General features: G+C 36.0%; 2 protein-coding genes across 7 annotated transcripts; both read right to left on the bottom strand.

Moving 5' to 3' along the window:
- Positions 1 to 992: 992 nt before the first annotated feature.
- On the bottom strand, positions 993 to 11,538 carry LOC108321914 (uncharacterized). Of its 6 annotated transcripts, XR_008249706.1 has the most exons (6): positions 11,439 to 11,501; positions 6,262 to 6,338; positions 3,964 to 6,146; positions 3,370 to 3,427; positions 2,823 to 3,013; positions 2,481 to 2,674 (listed from the first exon to the last, which is right to left on the bottom strand). XR_008249706.1 is itself a non-coding variant. In XM_052878658.1 (4 exons), the coding sequence occupies exons 1-3, from the start codon at positions 11,460 to 11,462 to the stop codon at positions 3,373 to 3,375; spliced, it is 2,262 nt and encodes a 753-aa protein (XP_052734618.1). In that variant the 5' UTR covers positions 11,463 to 11,518; the 3' UTR covers positions 993 to 3,013; positions 3,370 to 3,372. The 6 variants fall into 6 exon arrangements, 3 of the variants coding, with proteins under 3 accessions (XP_052734618.1, XP_017409315.1, XP_017409316.1); XR_008249705.1 differs by lacking the exon at positions 6,262 to 6,338 and having other exon boundaries at positions 11,439 to 11,538; XR_008249707.1 differs by lacking the exon at positions 6,262 to 6,338 and having other exon boundaries at positions 3,538 to 6,146; positions 11,439 to 11,497.
- A 2,180-nt stretch (positions 11,539 to 13,718) lies between these two features.
- Positions 13,719 to 16,314, bottom strand: LOC108321907 (BTB/POZ domain-containing protein At1g55760). The gene is made up of 4 exons (XM_017553815.2): positions 15,712 to 16,314; positions 15,260 to 15,405; positions 14,850 to 14,968; positions 13,719 to 14,592 (listed from the first exon to the last, which is right to left on the bottom strand). Exons 1-4 carry the CDS (start codon positions 15,828 to 15,830, stop codon positions 13,990 to 13,992), a joined length of 987 nt encoding a protein of 328 aa, XP_017409304.1. The 5' UTR covers positions 15,831 to 16,314; the 3' UTR covers positions 13,719 to 13,989.
- Positions 16,315 to 16,985: the final 671 nt, after the last annotated feature.

The following is a 16,985-nucleotide window of genomic DNA, read 5'->3' as shown; positions in this document are numbered from 1 at the left end:
ACAAAAAATAAAGCAAATTACTATTTTGGATATAAATTTAAAGATTATAAGTTTATTTAATCTTATTTATTATTGCTCTTATTGAATTAAACATTGAAGAAATCTTTTTTCAAAACACATTTCATGTAAGGGTGTTCTAAAAAACTCATTCCAGAAAATATTATATACATTCTGGAAAGTTTATTTTGGAAATCTTATTTCAGAGAACCTGTTCTGGAATGCCTTTAATGCGTTTCGGAAATAATGTTCCCAAATATTTTTCAAAAAATCTTATTCCGAAAATTATATTCGCAAATTGTTGTAAAGCTTAAAGCTTCTGAAACATAGTGATCATTTTGAAATTTTGAGGGTATGTGAGAAGAAATCGTGAGGTGCAGGAAGTAACATTCGAACTTAAATAGTCCAAGAGCTGGGAATGAATGACAGTACTTTGATAGACAATGTAATCTCAAGTCTGAGACTCTATTCAGCACTAAATAACTTGCACCACAATTTATATTTTTAAGTATATACATACGTGCCACAATATTTGCCTATGCAGTGGGAAATTTAAATGATAATTGATCTTATTAAAAATATAAATGTTAATAAATCATAGGTATCTCTCATCTTTAACCAACTAATTTTCCACTTCACTTTCCAATAAAGACATTTAAAATTATCCAACATTTTGAATCTTTAACCTGTGATAACCTCCAACTTCTAGTCATTTTGGCCTTTTATTTTTAATAACTCATACATATTGACATTTAAACACCAACCCACACATCAGTTTTTGTATATTTTATAACTGAAAAGAGAAAACATATTTTAATTTTGATTATCAATAATTAGTGTTTTAGTTTATATAATTCACATGAGAAACGAATAAGAAATAATAACCTATGGTAGATTGTTACTGATTTTCTCTCATATCAGAGTCAATTTAAAGAGAGACTAAAAGGACTTATCACCTATTGTAGATTGAACTCGGCACACATAAGCTAACAAGATTTTCTGTAACAATCGATCAGTATACATTCATAAATGACGCTAATTTGTACCAATGTATTCATGATCACGGACAAAACTTTACTTAAACAGTATGCTTTACACTCACAACAATGATTGATTTGGACTTGGATAGCTGAACTGAATGAAGATTTTCATCACAATATCATCCTCAACAAACTAGATAGTTATAAAAAAGAATCTAAGGGAACAAGAAAATAATCCTATAATGGCATGAATAAGAGAGGATCAAAACCTTTCTGCCAATCTAGCAGTAACTGCTCTTAGTTTTGAATACACCTTTCCTGCTGGTGATCCGAGAATCAGGCTACAAAGAGAATCCCTGGCAATCTTTATGTTGGCAAAAGATCCCAATATGTGAATTTTGGTGTCAGCAATCACGATTCTTGTCTTAGATGCGTTCTCAATTGCAAACTTTGTTTTACCACCTTTGCCAGATAACCTTCCAATTGCACGAGACAAGTGGTCGCCTCTAAGTGTTTTAACATCCTTGATCTCAAAAGACTCAACGTAGAGCTCATCCAGACGCAGAAGAGCGATGGCATCTATGACATCAAAACCCAGCATGAAAGCATGGACAAAATCAGCACATTTTTGCAGGTTACTAATATCAGGTGTGTCGGCCCTTGTCTTCAGCTCAACTCTACGAGCCTTCAAATTCATGCGCACATCAATTTTCATCTGTTCAAAAATGGGAGTATAGATATCCATCCAAGCTTTCTTGAGAGGGGTATAACGATGAGGTGGAACATTCACCTTCCGGAACTGAATCTGTCCATCAGACATCTCATGAGGCTTCAACGCCTCAAACTTTGGCTTCGGTGGCAATACTTTGGCTTCAGATGCCCCAGTCTCAATTTCCATGGTAGTCTGATTCGACACCATTCTGCACCTGTTCAAAAAGCAACCCAAAATAAGTTTATTTAAAACATACAAAAAGGCAAACAATTGTCTATTTCTCCACTTCTAGTTATGAGCAGCATAATTATCAATCACAAATAGTTCGCAATAGCTGATATTTCCTAGTATAAAATAGCATCTGCAGGCAACTTCACACAGCTATGATGAGCAGAAAATTCCGAAACAGAACAAAATTTCACAGTTTGCAAGAAAATATAACTGATCAGGTGCTCCAAACCTCCTTATCAACTGATTGGATTATTCTCCTTTATACTAAAGGACACTTACTCTTAACTAAGGAGCCACACGTTAACATTGTTCAATTTCACTTCCTTTTCAAATCCTTCACAATTTTATGAGAAACATAGAATAACTAAAACCTATTCCTCCACATCATTTATCTAATTCAGAGATTCCAACAAAAGCATGGATTTGTGCAGATTAGTTTTTGTTTTCCATGCTCACGATCAGAAGAATTTGACAATGAAATCCAACTAGGTCAATACGGAGTAACTAGAACAGAGCAATATACGATACTGAACGTGAAACAAAGCTAAAAAGTATACTTGAAAAGAGGGAGAGTAGTCGAAGACGGAGAAGCTGGCAGTGCTGGAAGCGACCTGCACTGACGGCAGCGGCAGGGGTGGAAAGTTTGATGCAGCAGCTTCAATCTCTCAGGGTTTGCAATAATGTATTTAGGGTTTTATAGGGACAACTATGTGTATTTTAATCTCTCTTGTGTTGAAAATACATATAGGGTCCTCTATTTATAATAGAAGAAATATGAACAGATTAACTAAAGATAAAAGATAAATATAAAATAAAGATAATAAATCTAACAACAAGAATAATGACCCAATAATTATTTAAGAATGATACTCAAAATTGAAACCAATTTAAGCACTACTTACCATGAAAGAGCTTCCTGTACCACATCTTAGTTAAGAGGGACAGGACCTATCGCAAAAGTCAAATGCATAGAACCCTTGGTGGAGATTACGAAAGCAGGCGTATCAATGAATTCAGGCATTGATACTAGAGATGACAACTTAAGATTTAAGATCCAATCGCATTCAGGTGGTGCTGACTGTTATGTTCATCCCTGACAAAATTATCACCATATTATCCTTTCATATTTACCATTGTAAAGAGGCAATGGAAATAAATAACACTGCAAAATGCACTCAGAATAGTAATTTATTTATAGTTTCCCTCGCATGCACACAAAATTCAATTCAGAGTTCTTTCCCAAGTAGTGGATCTTCTACAAACTTCACACACTCAATGATATAGAGAACCAATATCCATGTATGTACATTAATGACATGACAATATTCTGTAAACACTAATACCAATACATGTAATATTACTATATGATTAGTTGATCAATGATCAGTTATTAAATATAAAAAATGAAAACAAGCATGTATTGAAGGTGAAGTTGCAATTAAAACTGACCTACTAAGAAACAAACAACTGTAAGAAAAATTGAAGGTGATGGAACCGCAAGAGTTTCCTGTCAATAATATAAGATGTTGTTATACAACATTACAACTAGACATTTTTCTATATTGGTAAAAAATGTAAAAAACTTTTTAAATATGTACAATCATAATTCAAATTTACCTTACGGTATAGATTGCATCTACCAAAATATTGAATAGAATAAGTCACAAACAATATTTAGCTCCAATTTCCCTGCAACTTTTGTGAGGGTATTTTTCGACACTTCCATTCAAATCTCAAAACCAGCTCATTCAATGTCAAGTATTGATTAATGAATTAAGAGCGTACTTGTCTCATAGTCCAAAACATCTTAAATTGCATTGCTGCCACGAAATTTTCATCGAGGTAATGCTGTAACTTGTACTTCTCACCTAGTATTCTTGTGCAACAGACCTGCTTTAATACTAGGAAGTCTTGAATCGTATCATAACTTTCTCCCTTGTTTCATAATCTTTTAGAATGGATAAAGTGCATATTACATCGCTAGCACCCTTCCTTTTAGAAATAGTTAAAGTAAAGCAGTTAACCATCTGATTGAGACTTTACCAATTGTCCTTGCAAGAACACTTCCCATCAAAGAAATGATGAAACCTGTTTGAATCTCTCATAATGATTGGTCGCCCTATAGTAACTGATGCAAACTTCATAAATACATGGCAGTCATCACAGACACGTATGTTCTTTATGATCCGTATTGGTGCAATCCCATTGGGCTTTCTAATTAAAGCAAATGCAAGAGCAAGTTTCTCACTGTGGTAGGAAATGGATCTAAATTTTTCTTCCTCTCCCACATTGTGTAGGACAATGTTTATATCAGGATTATAACCAATTTGTCGAAATATTGTGATCAATCTGTTCAATTCTCCATAGATTTTTCCCACTTCTGGATGAGAGTGATCTTCTGAAACAAATCTGTGGACTTCATTCCCAACCTCAACCCAACTGTAGGCCGCAAGCTTCTTTGCACTCTTTTCCTTCATGAGAGATCTTACAACAGCTACATCTTTCCATCTTCCGCAAGCAGCATACAAATTGGAAAGCATTATGTAAGGTCCAGCATTATGTGGATCCAATTTAAAGAGATGATTAGCTGCCAACTCTGCACTCTTTAGGTCAGCTTTGGTACAAACAGATAGTAACGTGGACCAAATACGGCAACTTGGTTCGTGAGGCATACCTTGAATTAGATCCACTGCTTTATCAATTCTACCTGACCTACCAAGGAGAGTGACCATACATGCATAGTGATCCAATGTGGGTGTCATTCCTTGTGCACTAATAGAATCAAAATATTTCTGTCCTTCTTTTACCATATCAGCATTGATACAAGCAGATAAGACAGCCACAAAAGTAATACTATCAGGTTTGAAATTTTCTTGTTGCATTCTTTCAAACAAAGCCAAGGCCTCAGGAACCTGTCCATTTTGTGCATAACCCAGAATCATGGCATTCCAAGTGACGACATTCCTAATAGGCATAGTTTCAAAAACGACCCAGGCAGCCAAAGTGATTCCACATTTGGAGTACATATCAACAAGGGCACTTGATACAAGCATGTCATTCTCAACGCCCACTAAAATTACTTTTCCGTGGACAACTTGACCATGGTACAACGAAGCTAGTTTAGCACAGGAGCAAATCACACTAGAAATGGTGTAACAGTCAAGTTTAACATTTCTACGTAGCATGTCCCCAAACAACATCAAAGCATCCTCCTCTCTTCCATTTTGAGCATAACCAACTATCATGGTTGTCCAAGAAATTTCATCTTTATTCGGTAATTTGCTAAATATATTTCTTGCATCTTCTACACGTCCACATTGAAAGTAAGCATTGAGAACATTTGAAACTGTTACTACGTCAGGTTTCAAAGCTGACAACTGCATTTCACCAAACAAATGTATGCACTCACCAGGTTTTCCCATTTTTACATACCGAGAGATCATGAGATTCCATGAAACAACATTTTTATTAATCATTTGATCAAACAACCACCGTGCCCTATCTATATCACCACATCTGGCATACATATCAGTCACAGCATTCCTTACAAAAGTATTTCCTTCCAAATCAGTAACAACAATCTTTCCATGAATCTGTTTCCCATGCCTCAAATCCAAAAGCTGAGAACATGCTTGCAATGCCTTCACATAGGAGTGATGGGTAGGCTGAAACCCCTCTTCCTGCATTCTCGTAAGAACTTCTAATGCTTTGCCTGAATGTCCATTACTAGCAAAATATGCAATTAATGTGTTATATGAAATAGAATCGCGATAAGGCATTTGATCAAAGACAACATGTAAATTCTCAGCCGTGCCCATCTTTGCATAAGCAGAAAGCAAGGCATTCCAAGAATAAACATCTCTCTTAGTCATGTTATCAAACACGTTTTGAGCATCTGCGAGCTTGCCCAGTTTGGCATACAAATGGATGAGTTGGTTGTGGATGAAGGAATCTTTGGGTTGAAAAAGGTGAAGTTCCATGTGAGACTGCAGTCGCTTTGCTTGAATGAAGTCATTGGCTCGAGCACAATGAAGCACAAGACGAGTGTAATCATTAACAGAAGTTGGTCCATTAGAGTACAACAGATCTATGGTTTGGTGAAGCATTTGCTTGACCTTCATTTTGGTTTGGCAACCCCAGCCTCTCCCACCAGCAGCTAGTTTTCGATAACTCCTTACCGGTTTCATCAAAGATAATTCCTCTAGCTGGTCCAACCACCATCTCCCCTGCATTTATAGATTTATAATTGTGAAGGACTCTAACACAGTCAATTTGTTGAGGTGATTAAACATGATAAACATCAAGGATGAAATCAGGTTTGTACTGCCTATTGTAACGCACTTCTTTCATCTACCAGAGATATCTATTAACATTGGATTTCCTGCAACAGTATCAGCACAGACCTATGTTCGCTAAAACTGCAAATGTATAGTATAGCAGTTAATATGCGAGTGAGAAAGGATTTTATTCAGATTTAGAAGGTGTATATCGAGAAACAAATTCAGAACGAATTTATCAAAACATGAATTTGCCACGAAAACAGAACTTGATAGGCTAATAAAAGTAGAAAGGAAACCAAGAAATGCCTGTGTCTGAGGCTAACCATGGTGAGCGAGAGAAAAATTAGGGATTAGGATAGCAACGAGTTTGAAGCATTTGTTTGCACCACAATGTTAAAGAAAACTAATACAAAGATTTATTAAAGAGGTAGAATTTTTCTGAAAGAAAGAAGGGACTCCATGGAATAAATTTTTTCTAAAAAATGATACTTTTTCTATAAAAAAAATTCTTAAATATCTTCGTAGAGATAAATATTTTTTTACTCCTAAAAATACCCTTTTAAGTATTTAAAATTATCTTTTATAAAATGGATATTTCAACTAGTATGTTATTAATATACTTTAGAATGAGATAAAGAATACTTAATTGCTTCAATTGCAAATGTAACTCATAATTGAAATTTAAACAACTTAAACCACTCTACTGCTCCTAGAGTGCAATTAAACATTTTTAAATAAATATCAAATATGTCTCAGTAAAATTTTAATTATTAAAATACATTTTGTTTAGAAATAATTCTTATACTAACACTTGCATTTTCTTCCTCCAATAATGTTAGGATACTGGGTGATAGGATAAAAGGTAGGAGAGCCGAACGGTAGGAGACAAGGGGAAGCAAGCCGAACAGTGGAAGGTGGTGAAGAGTTGGAACCAAACAGTAGGATACTGGGGGAAGCAAGCCGAACGGAAGGCGGTGAAGAGCTAGAGCCGATCGGTTGAAGAGTGACTATCCTAATTGAGACAACAGTTAGGATGGGCAGGAAATAATTATAGTAAATAAGGCCATATCCTAGGAAAATATTCAATATAAGTTAATTATAGTAAATAGAATTATATCCTAGGGAAATATTCAGTATAAGTTAATTATAGTAAATAGAATTATATCCTAGGGAAATATTCAGTATAAGTTAATTATAGTAAAGAGAATTATATTCTAGGAAAATATTTGATATAAATAAAGCTAGATGCTATTGTTTAGGGCATGCTTTTGATTATTGAGTCTTGTGACAGGTGACTATGCTCCTGTGAGGGAGGTTATGCTCCCAAGTAATTGAAGGAGGTTATGCTCCCAATTACCCTTGTTTACTTTTGTTTATTTAGATATTATCATCAATAAAAGAAATGCATTCGTTCATTATCATTCGTTCATTATCATCCGTTCATTATCATCCGTTCATTATCATCCGTTCATTGTTCTTGTTAGGATATTTATCCTCTAATGGATCTACTTCCAAAAACATCCTAAGTTCTTCGACAGCAGATTGGGCTTCAGTCATGAAGGACACCATATCATGGTCTGCCATTTTAAGAGATGCAAGTTTATTCGTAGTGTCATAGAGACGTTGAATATCGTTGGCATAAATGTTTTGGGCTTTCTTCCAAAAGGAGTGACAAGTTTTGAAAGCCCTCAAAGATACAAAAAGTTTGGGTTCCACTGATTGCCATAACAGGGCACACAACTGGAAATCTGCTTGTTTCCACTGATCAGCTTTTTCAGTAGGCACATGGCTTCCATCTCGCTCAAGGTGGTCATAATGCCCTTGGCCAAGGAACCACATTTCAACAGCAGCAGACCATGATAGATAATTTTTTCCATTTAGCTTCTCGGAGGTAATTGATGGACTTCCAGAGAAGGAAAGAGTACTGCCAGACGCCATTTCTGAAGAAGACGAATAGTACTAACGAAGAACAAGAAAACCCTAAGGGTTTAGACGAAGGAAACTTTGACAGTGATGGACGACGGTGGCCGGCAATGGCGGGCGGTGGCCGGCGGTGACGGTGGCCGGACGGTGGCCGGAGACGGTGGCCGGAGACGGTGGCCGGCGACGGCCGACGGTGGCCGACGGTTGACGGTGGCCGGCGGCGGGCAGCGGCGGGCGACAAAGAACTGTGGCGCCGGACAAATATATATTACGAGACAGAAACCAGAGCGGGATCGACCCGCTCTGATACCAACTTAAGATTGAAACTGTAAAATAATTCTAGAGGGCTTGATTGATCCCTCTCACAATCTTCTATTTATAAGAATAAATTGATACACAAATACATGATAAATAGGGTAATCCTAGACATAATATAATCATGATAAATAGGGTAACCCTTGACACACTATAATGATGATAAAATAGGATAAATATCCTAACAGTTCTGTTTCGTGTTGAAGTGTGTGAGAGGTTGTTCTGGTTAGGTTTCGTACTCAGGTATGTAACAATTGGTCTGACTTGCCGGATTGTCAAGGGAGCGCTGTCGGATCCTGTGAGAGGAGTGAAAGGCAAGATGGAGGGAAGAATGAATGCAGTCGAAAGGAAACTGGAGAACATGGAGTTGAAGCTGGAAAACCTGGAGCTATCCATGGGGGCTTTGGATGCGGCAATGCAAAAAAGTTTCCAAGAATTGATGAGGATGATGGGAAGCCGAGACCGACAACTAGATGGCAAATCGGATGGAAGAGGAAGGCGAGAAAGAGGGTGGTCACAGAAGCAACCAAATTGGAGGAAAAGGGTAGAGTTACTCACGTTTGAAGGGAGTGATCCGTTGAATTGGATCAATAGGGATGATAAATTTTTTGAACTACAAGAGGTGTCCGAGGAAGAAAAGGTGTGCCTAGCCTACATCAGCATGGAGGGAAGTGCCCGATACTCGTTCAGATTTTGGAGGGAGAAGACCAGGGACCGCTCATGGGCGGGTTTGAAGGAGGCGATGGTGATCTGATTCAGAGGAAGAAACGGGGGTCAGTCTTTGAAAGATTGGCGGCCAACAAGCAATCGGGATCTGTGGAAGAATACATCCAAGATTTTGAAATCTTGGTGGGTCAGATGAAAGGAGTGCCTGAAGAACAATTGATGGGGTACTTTATGGTAGGGTTACAGGAGGGGATTCATAATCAAGTACGGCTGCTTAATCCGCAGGAGTTGATGATCGCCATGAGAATTGCAAGGGATGTCGAGGAGACCCGGGGCGGGACAAAGGCTGGAAACTGGAGCTTGACAAAGAACCCATCGTCTTTGGAACAAACGAACGGTGAGAAGATACGGCCCGGGGCAAATCGCTATAACCCAGGCCGATCGAGTGTCGCCAAGCGGTCCGAAGCCAATCACTATAACCCAGGCCGATCGGGAGTCGCCGAGAGTGTGGGGTCAGTACGGAAGGAGGGTAGTGATAATAATGGGAGAAACACCAGGAACATGCCTTATTCAGAAGCCCTGAAACGGAGAGAGGAGGAAGGTGTATCAGGTGTGGGGGACCGTTCGGTCCTGGTCACCACTGCCCAGACAGGAGTTTGAGAGTCATGATATTGGCGAAGGACAAGGAGGAATTGCCACCACCCAAACCTCCAGACCTTAATTGAAGAAGAGCCATGAGATCAAGCTCCCCAATTTCAACCTTGGAGACAAGGTTGTTCTGCAGCGGGGTGTAATGATAGGATACTGGGTGATAGGATAGAAGGCAGAGGAGCCGAATGGTAGGAGGCAGGGGGAAGCAAGCCGAATGGTGGAAGGTGGTGAAGAGTTGGAGCCGAACGATAGGATACAGGGGGAAGCAAGCCAAACGGAAGGCGGTGAAGAGCTAAAGCCAATCGATTGAAGAGTGACTATCCTAACTGCGACAGCAGTTACGATGGGTGGGAAATAATTTTAGTAAATAAGGCCATATCCTAGGGAAATATTCAGTATAAGTTAATTATAGTAAATAGAGCTCTATCCTAGGGAAATATTCAGTATAAGTTAATTATAATAAATAAAATTATATCCTAGAGAAATATTCGGTATAAGTTAATTATAGTAAATAGAATTATATTATAGGGAAATATTTAATATAAATAAAGCTAAATGCTATTGTTTAAGACATGCTTTTGATTATTGAGTCTTGTGACAGGCGGCTATGCTCCTGTGAGGGAGGCTATGCTCCTGTGAGGGAGGTTATGCTCCCAAGTAATTGAAGGAGGTTATGCTCCCAATTACCCTTGTTTACTTTTGTTTATTGAGATATTACCATCAATAAAAGAAATTCATTCATTCATTATCATTCGTTCATTGTTCTATTTCGTGTTGTGAGTGTGTGAGAGGTTGTGCTGGTTAGGTTTCATACTCAAGTAAGTAACAAATAATAACTCTAAAATTGTCTTTAAACGATGGTGTATCCATACACATCTTTTTTTTTGTGAGAAATAATAATTGTTGTATGATAAAAGCAGAATAACAAAATTGTGCGGAACAGGGATATGATTCAAACTTCCTCTATTACTACCTATAAACAAAATCTACTACTACTTATATTTAGAGAAGATTTACATCCCTCAAGTCATTATAATATTATAAAATTTTCAACCAAGTTTAAGATATTAGTTAACATCATGTATCTATAAATTATGAATTGATACAGATTGCTCACTGAGAAGTTACATCACATTAACATGTGTATATAGGAATATCCAAGCTGCACAAAAGTATAACATTTTGTGAGGCATGATATATATATATATGATGAGAGCAGATTTTAAAACTGCAAAACTCCAATTAGGATAGAGTCTTTTGAGAAGGCCATGACAAAAAGATTAACTATAACAATGTTCCACTCCAAAGGATTCTAACACTCTTTTACGTAATTATTGACAAAGGCTTTTCCAAAAGCAAGTTAGAAACATAAGAAGCAAAAGGGGCAAATAACAAGCATATTGTCAGGTGAAGAAGTTTCTGAATGATACGAGGTCTGAATTGGTTTCTTCTCAGCAAGCATTGGCATCTTCTAGAAGCAAAATAGAAGAGCAATACTATACCCTATTAAAAATCTACTGCTTGAAATCTTGAAAAATTTTCCCTTTGGTATATTGAGAGAGAAAAATATCAAACAAAAAAATACCTAACTAGAAGCAACGCAGCAAAATGAAGAATTGATACAAATAAAAGTGATAAAAGGAATGAAAACGAAAACAGAGAAGAAAGCTAAGCAAAGCAAACCGGAATCTGATTCTTGGCGACCATATGGGGTGAGGTCCAAGTGCGGCGGGGCGGTGAGAGTCATGCTGCAAGGGTTAGACGTAGAATTTAGAAGTAAGAGAAGAGGAAAAGATTAAAATAATTGAGGAATAATAAAAATAAAATAAATTTATTAAAATTATATATTTTTTTAATTATTTATTTATTAAAATATATTAAAAAGAAGTATTTAAGCAGGTTTATTTATTCAAGTTTAAAATAAACTTAGAGTATTTTCTTGAAATTTTGAAATAAACTTTTGGAATTTAACGAAGTTTAAACCATTTTTCCATTAGTTAAATTCATTCTTAAAATTATATTAACCTATAGTCTACCTATCAATTTTCTTATTATCTTATAAAATTTCAAACAAATAAATAGATATTCCTATAGCAAGAGAGAACTAAAGTCTTGTGTCACCGTCGAAAATTACGTATTCATAATGAAAACAAAATTATGCACTTATTACACTTTCAGCAAGAAACAGAAGATCCTCGTAATATTCCATATTCTTGCCAAAATGTCTACCATAAAGCATAATGCACTTGCTTATTAACTTCACTGTTCCTTCACTTTTCTCTTCCAAGCTGAAACTTTTGGACAAGAATACTAAGATTGATAAGGATAACCCTCAAGAATTTTGGTTAAGAGGTGAGTACTTCATCAACTTTTTGTGTTGTGTATTGTTTCACCTTCTTGTCAATTAAGAACACTGAATAAATTTTGGGTTTAGTTTCCTGTGCTGAATGGTTTTGGTTTTGATGCTAAGTTAAAGTTGGGTGGAGCTCAAAGAAAGCTGTGTTTCTTTGTGTTGCATGTTATGTATACAAAACTTGGTGGTCCATATTTGCAGTTTCCATGTCGTTTTGATGGCAGAACAAAATACACTTTTTAATGGAAAAGAGTATCTTTCTTCTTAGCCATTATAGGTGTTTTATTATTGGGAGACAATGGAGTCGTTTTTCTTAGCTTGGCTATGAAGTGACCTTTCTTTGATATTAAAGTGCTTGTAAAAGAGAGTCATCGTATCATCATTTCAATATTCCCTTTAATATACAATTCACAAGAAGTGGAGAATATATATAAATAAATAATGCATCAAGTTAAGAAAATAAGCCACTGGGAAACCCTCTGGATTTGTGTTACATGACTACTCACGATTGTGAAACATGGAGTTTTGTTAAATGTTTGGTTTTACGTCTCAGCCATGTTTTTTCATGTTCATTGAGAAGCTAGTATGGATTATCTGACAACTATGATAAGACAAGTGGAAGGAGTGGTGTGCTGCTTTGAAACTGAATAATATGAGCTCAGTCCATAGCATATCAACCACTTCTGTCTGATAAAAATCTGAAGATATCATACTGATGTGACTTGGTAACCATATTTCAACTTTTTTTCTTATTCCTTTCACATTATCAGAAATCTCAAGATTTCTCTACCTGAATATTTAAATACACTGACTAAGAGATTTGGTCCTAGCAAGTTAAAAGTTTTGGATACCACTTGAAGTGGTGCTTAAATTTAAAACGTTGTAGGAGTATACCTATGTAGTCTAAGAACACTCTTACTCCCCTAAACTCTAATGATGATCCCAAGCACAAAACATATGGAAATTTATAGAGTTTTCCCCTTAAAGAGTATTGTTATATAAATAGCTGCAAATTTTATAAGATTATGGTCTCCAAATTTATGCAACAACTTTGAACATTGGTTTAAAAAATATATCATATTTATGAAAATAATCAATTCATATCTCATGTTACACCATATATTTGGGTAATTGCTAACACAAAAATTCTCTACAATTTTGGGACAAAATTGTAAATCTTTTCTTACAATTTTGTGAATTTACCAAAATTAGTGGTCTTATTTACCATTTTGCTAATTTGCTTGAGTTTCCCTTTCACTAAATTGTTTAATGCACTCATCTTCATACATTGTGCTACTTTTTTGTTGTTGGAAATCAAAGGAGAATTTTATTTTCTTCTTTTCCCAATTTTTGATATAGAGAGAAAATCACATTCAAACTGAAAAGACCAATGACATAGATATTAAAACTAGAATCAAATTTATTAAACTATTATTACTAATTTGTATTTAATCATTAAGTGTATTCGAATCTACATACTTCAAACTCTTCATCTTTGTCATTAAAGAAGGTGTAAGACATTATTTCTTTGCTTCTAATAATGGTGTTTGTACTTTCACAAAAATACAATATGATATGTAAATTATAAAACAGAATGCAGCAATCAAATATCATCACAATTCAGATCCATTTGCATTTATAAACATATGTTTTTTTTTCCTTTCATATGATTTACATTCTCTGTAAACAATAATGACTTGTGGTTTACGTTTGAAGACCACAACATAAGAATGTACATAAAATCGTAAAAGTAATCCATCTAAGCGAAAGAATTAGGTTCATGAAAACAAATCCTGCACAACAAATCGAAACAACAACCTATTTCTTGAGTATGTTATGTAACACCATGTCTTCCTATACTTGTTTGAAGTTGCCATATCTTCAAAATCCTTTCCAAGCATCAAGAACTTCATGGAAGACTTCGGCAATCAGATCCCTATCTGCATTATGCAAGAAGGTGTTGAAATCATCACGGATTTCATATATTTTTCCAAACTTCACAAGATACCGGATACAAGTCATCTTCAGTTTCATCAACTGATATAAAGAAGCATTTTGGAGCCTCTCAAGTACATTTTTTGTGTCAATGTCTTCAAGAAGACTCTCATGGCATGCATCTCTTAGATCAGATATGTCATACTTGTCAGCTGCACGAAGAAGGGCCAGCCTATGCATCAGAAACTCTTCATGTTTGATGATTCCATAGAGATAATTGAGAAAAGTCTGGCATGAATCAAGTGACATATCTGAAATGTTTATGGTTGACAACTCTTTCTCTTGAAGATTATGTGAAAACATGCTGCGGAATACGGGTGATCTTGCAGCAAGAACAGCTCTATGAGCTCCAATACTTCCATCAGAAACATTGATGGTGATGTCAGTGTGGATTCCTTCTGTTAGCATTCTACCAAGACACTCTATGGCATTTGCATTTGATCTTTGCTGAGTAAATCCTTCTGCCCAAATGGAACAAGGTTCTCCACTCTGCATTCAGATATAACATTCCAAGTTAAGATAAGGTATATGCATGATCAGTGTAAAAAGATTTCTACTTTGTAGGTACTAATCCATTGTCACCAATCTTCATGCTTATTATTGATGATCTTCCATAATGCCAGATGAAGGATTTAGTTAAGTGCTCATGATTATGACTGTGGATTACAAAGCCTTGAAATGATCATCATTTGCAATAAACACTAAAGAAACAACCATATATAAAGAAATGTGTATTTAGAACATACGTTTGGGGATGCAGTCTTCAAATCTAGAAACTCAACGTCAATAATGAATTTCCCAGTTAGTGGAACCTCAATTGCCCAAACAAAATCCTCGTTGTTCTTTAGAACTTTGTCCTTTATTTCTGCAACATATAAAAAAGAGCAGATTCATGCATGTACTCAGTCAATATGAGGAAGAAACTGTTGATCAGAACTTGTCAGCAAAAACAGTTTTGAGAAATTGTGAAAAAGCAAACAAAGTGGCATAAGATAAGCCATATTGTCTTCTATTTGCAATTATCATGCACTTTGGACCAACTACAACAACATCATACTAATAAACGCATAATCTAAGATTATTGATTATTTTCTATCCAGAAGAAAAAGTAAAATGAACCAACAAAAAAGAGAGAAAAGGTAAAAAGAAACAAGACCTGGGTGTATGATGGCCCTGCGATCTCCAACAGAACTTACAACCCGAATGATGAAAGATGCAATTGGAGGGTTGTCTCTTGTAAGATTCGATATTTCTGGAAACAATTTAACAAACAAAACCCTGTTCTTCTCCACAGACAAATGCCTTCATTTCAAACCAGAAAACATATATACAAAAATCAAAACCACACTCTTTGTTCCAATATGACACCAAATCAACAACACAAAATCTAAAACAAGGGTCTTCAAATTTCAGCGCAAAAAAACAAACTTTCTGAGGTACCAAACACTCATCACACACCAAAACCAATTAAACCACGTGGGGTGTTGCATAATCTGCTGATCAAACAACACAACCCCACTTGTGAGTCTTCTGTTCTTTAAATGAAACATGATCACTTTCTTTTTTTAAGAAACGGACAAATAAACATACAGATGAATAGAGAAATACCAGTTCCACTTTCCGATCTTGAAAGGATCGGATTTTCGGTAAGTGCAAGAAGCCAAGTTTTCGATTCTCCATTGAGCAAGGCGTGGTGTGGTTTCGACTCTGTATGCAGAATCGCTCATCCTATCAGCAAAAGCAAGTGCTGTGGTGATTTCATGGATGCAATCCAAAATTCCCTCCAGCAAAAACTCTCCCGGCTTTCCCAGGTTGACTCTTTCTTCTCCAGCTCACTTCACTCTTCATATGAATATCCTCTGTTTCCTCACTCTGTTTCCCCCCACTCTGTTTTTCTTCTTTTATTTATTTCAAACTCCCCCAAAATTTCAGAAAGTGTTCAACAACATTCACGCTGTCTTTGATTAGGTTGCAATTTCTTTGAGAGGTTTCGGACACGCAAGGATTTTGGTGTTGCTTTTACCCTTTTTTTTTGGAGATTAAAAGAAACAAAAGAGAGAGAGTGATTTGTACTTTTATTGGTATGGGATGGTGATGGCCTATGCTGATAAATGTCTATAAGTCTTAACACATATTGCTTATATCATTGGGGATGAAGAAGGTATACGTGTTGGATTTTGTGTTGATTCAGGATGACCCTTTGGTTGGGTCATTTATGAGACTGCTTTAAAGGGAAAAGAATTTTTTAATTTTTTATGCTTTGAAGCAAAGTATCTGTTCCTTCCAAATCTAACCAATTTCTCAAAACCACATTCTTGGATTGTGGATGCAACATACTTTCCTCACAAATAACACTTCATCTCTTGCATTATTAAACTTCACTAATTATAATATTGTCAAACTTAAAAATCTAAGTGTAACGTGTATGTTTCTTTCATTGCAGTTAATGTTATCAGTAAAAGTGTCTTTGAACTTTGAAACCTTTGATAACATCCTCAATAATACAAAAATGAATGAAGAGATATTCAAAACAGTGTAACATAACACTTGTACTTATCCCCCAAAGCATAGTTTGATGTCTGGATCAACCTATTGACTCTCTCTCTCTCCACGTGTCCCGTGGTGCAACCTTTGGTCTTGTGATATTTAATTTTGTGTGACTCTGATGCTGATATAACCAATGCTGTGGCATGCTTCATTTCATCATTTCAACAGTGTCTTGCATCAGTGTAGTGTGATGGTTGGTTGATCTCAGTTCCCCTTCACTTGCAAATTGCAGAATTTTCTTCTGAAATGGGCCAGACTCTGCAGTAATGAATCCACTGAAAAATCCATTTTTTTTCAGTTCTTCCCATACCCTTTTTTCTGCTGCTGCAAGTAGA

This window comes from Vigna angularis, chromosome 6 (genome assembly GCF_016808095.1).
Source record: "Vigna angularis cultivar LongXiaoDou No.4 chromosome 6, ASM1680809v1, whole genome shotgun sequence".
NCBI classification, from domain to species: Eukaryota; Viridiplantae; Streptophyta; class Magnoliopsida; order Fabales; family Fabaceae; genus Vigna; species Vigna angularis.
The sequence above is the reverse complement of the archived record's forward strand: the minus strand, read 5'-3'. Positions and strand labels throughout refer to the sequence as shown.

Bases quoted from the DNA above. Each gene is read 5' to 3' on its own strand.
- LOC108321914 (XM_052878658.1), bottom strand. From the start codon at position 11,462: ATGGTCGCCAAGAATCAGATTCCG. The intron at 6,147-11,438 runs GTTTGCTTTGCT...CTATAAATGCAG, and splicing joins TCGCCAAGAATCAGATTCCG to GGGAGATGGTGGTTGGACCA. The intron at 3,428-3,963 runs GTAAAGTCTCAA...TATTATTGACAG, and splicing joins TGTTCTTGCAAGGACAATTG to GAAACTCTTGCGGTTCCATC.
- LOC108321907 (XM_017553815.2), bottom strand. From the start codon at position 15,830: ATGAGCGATTCTGCATACAGAGTCGAAACCACACCACGCCTTGCTCAA. The intron at 15,406-15,711 runs GTATTTCTCTAT...TTTGAAATGAAG, and splicing joins AAGATCGGAAAGTGGAACTG to GCATTTGTCTGTGGAGAAGA. The intron at 14,593-14,849 runs GTATGTTCTAAA...ATCTGAATGCAG, and splicing joins TGAAGACTGCATCCCCAAAC to AGTGGAGAACCTTGTTCCAT.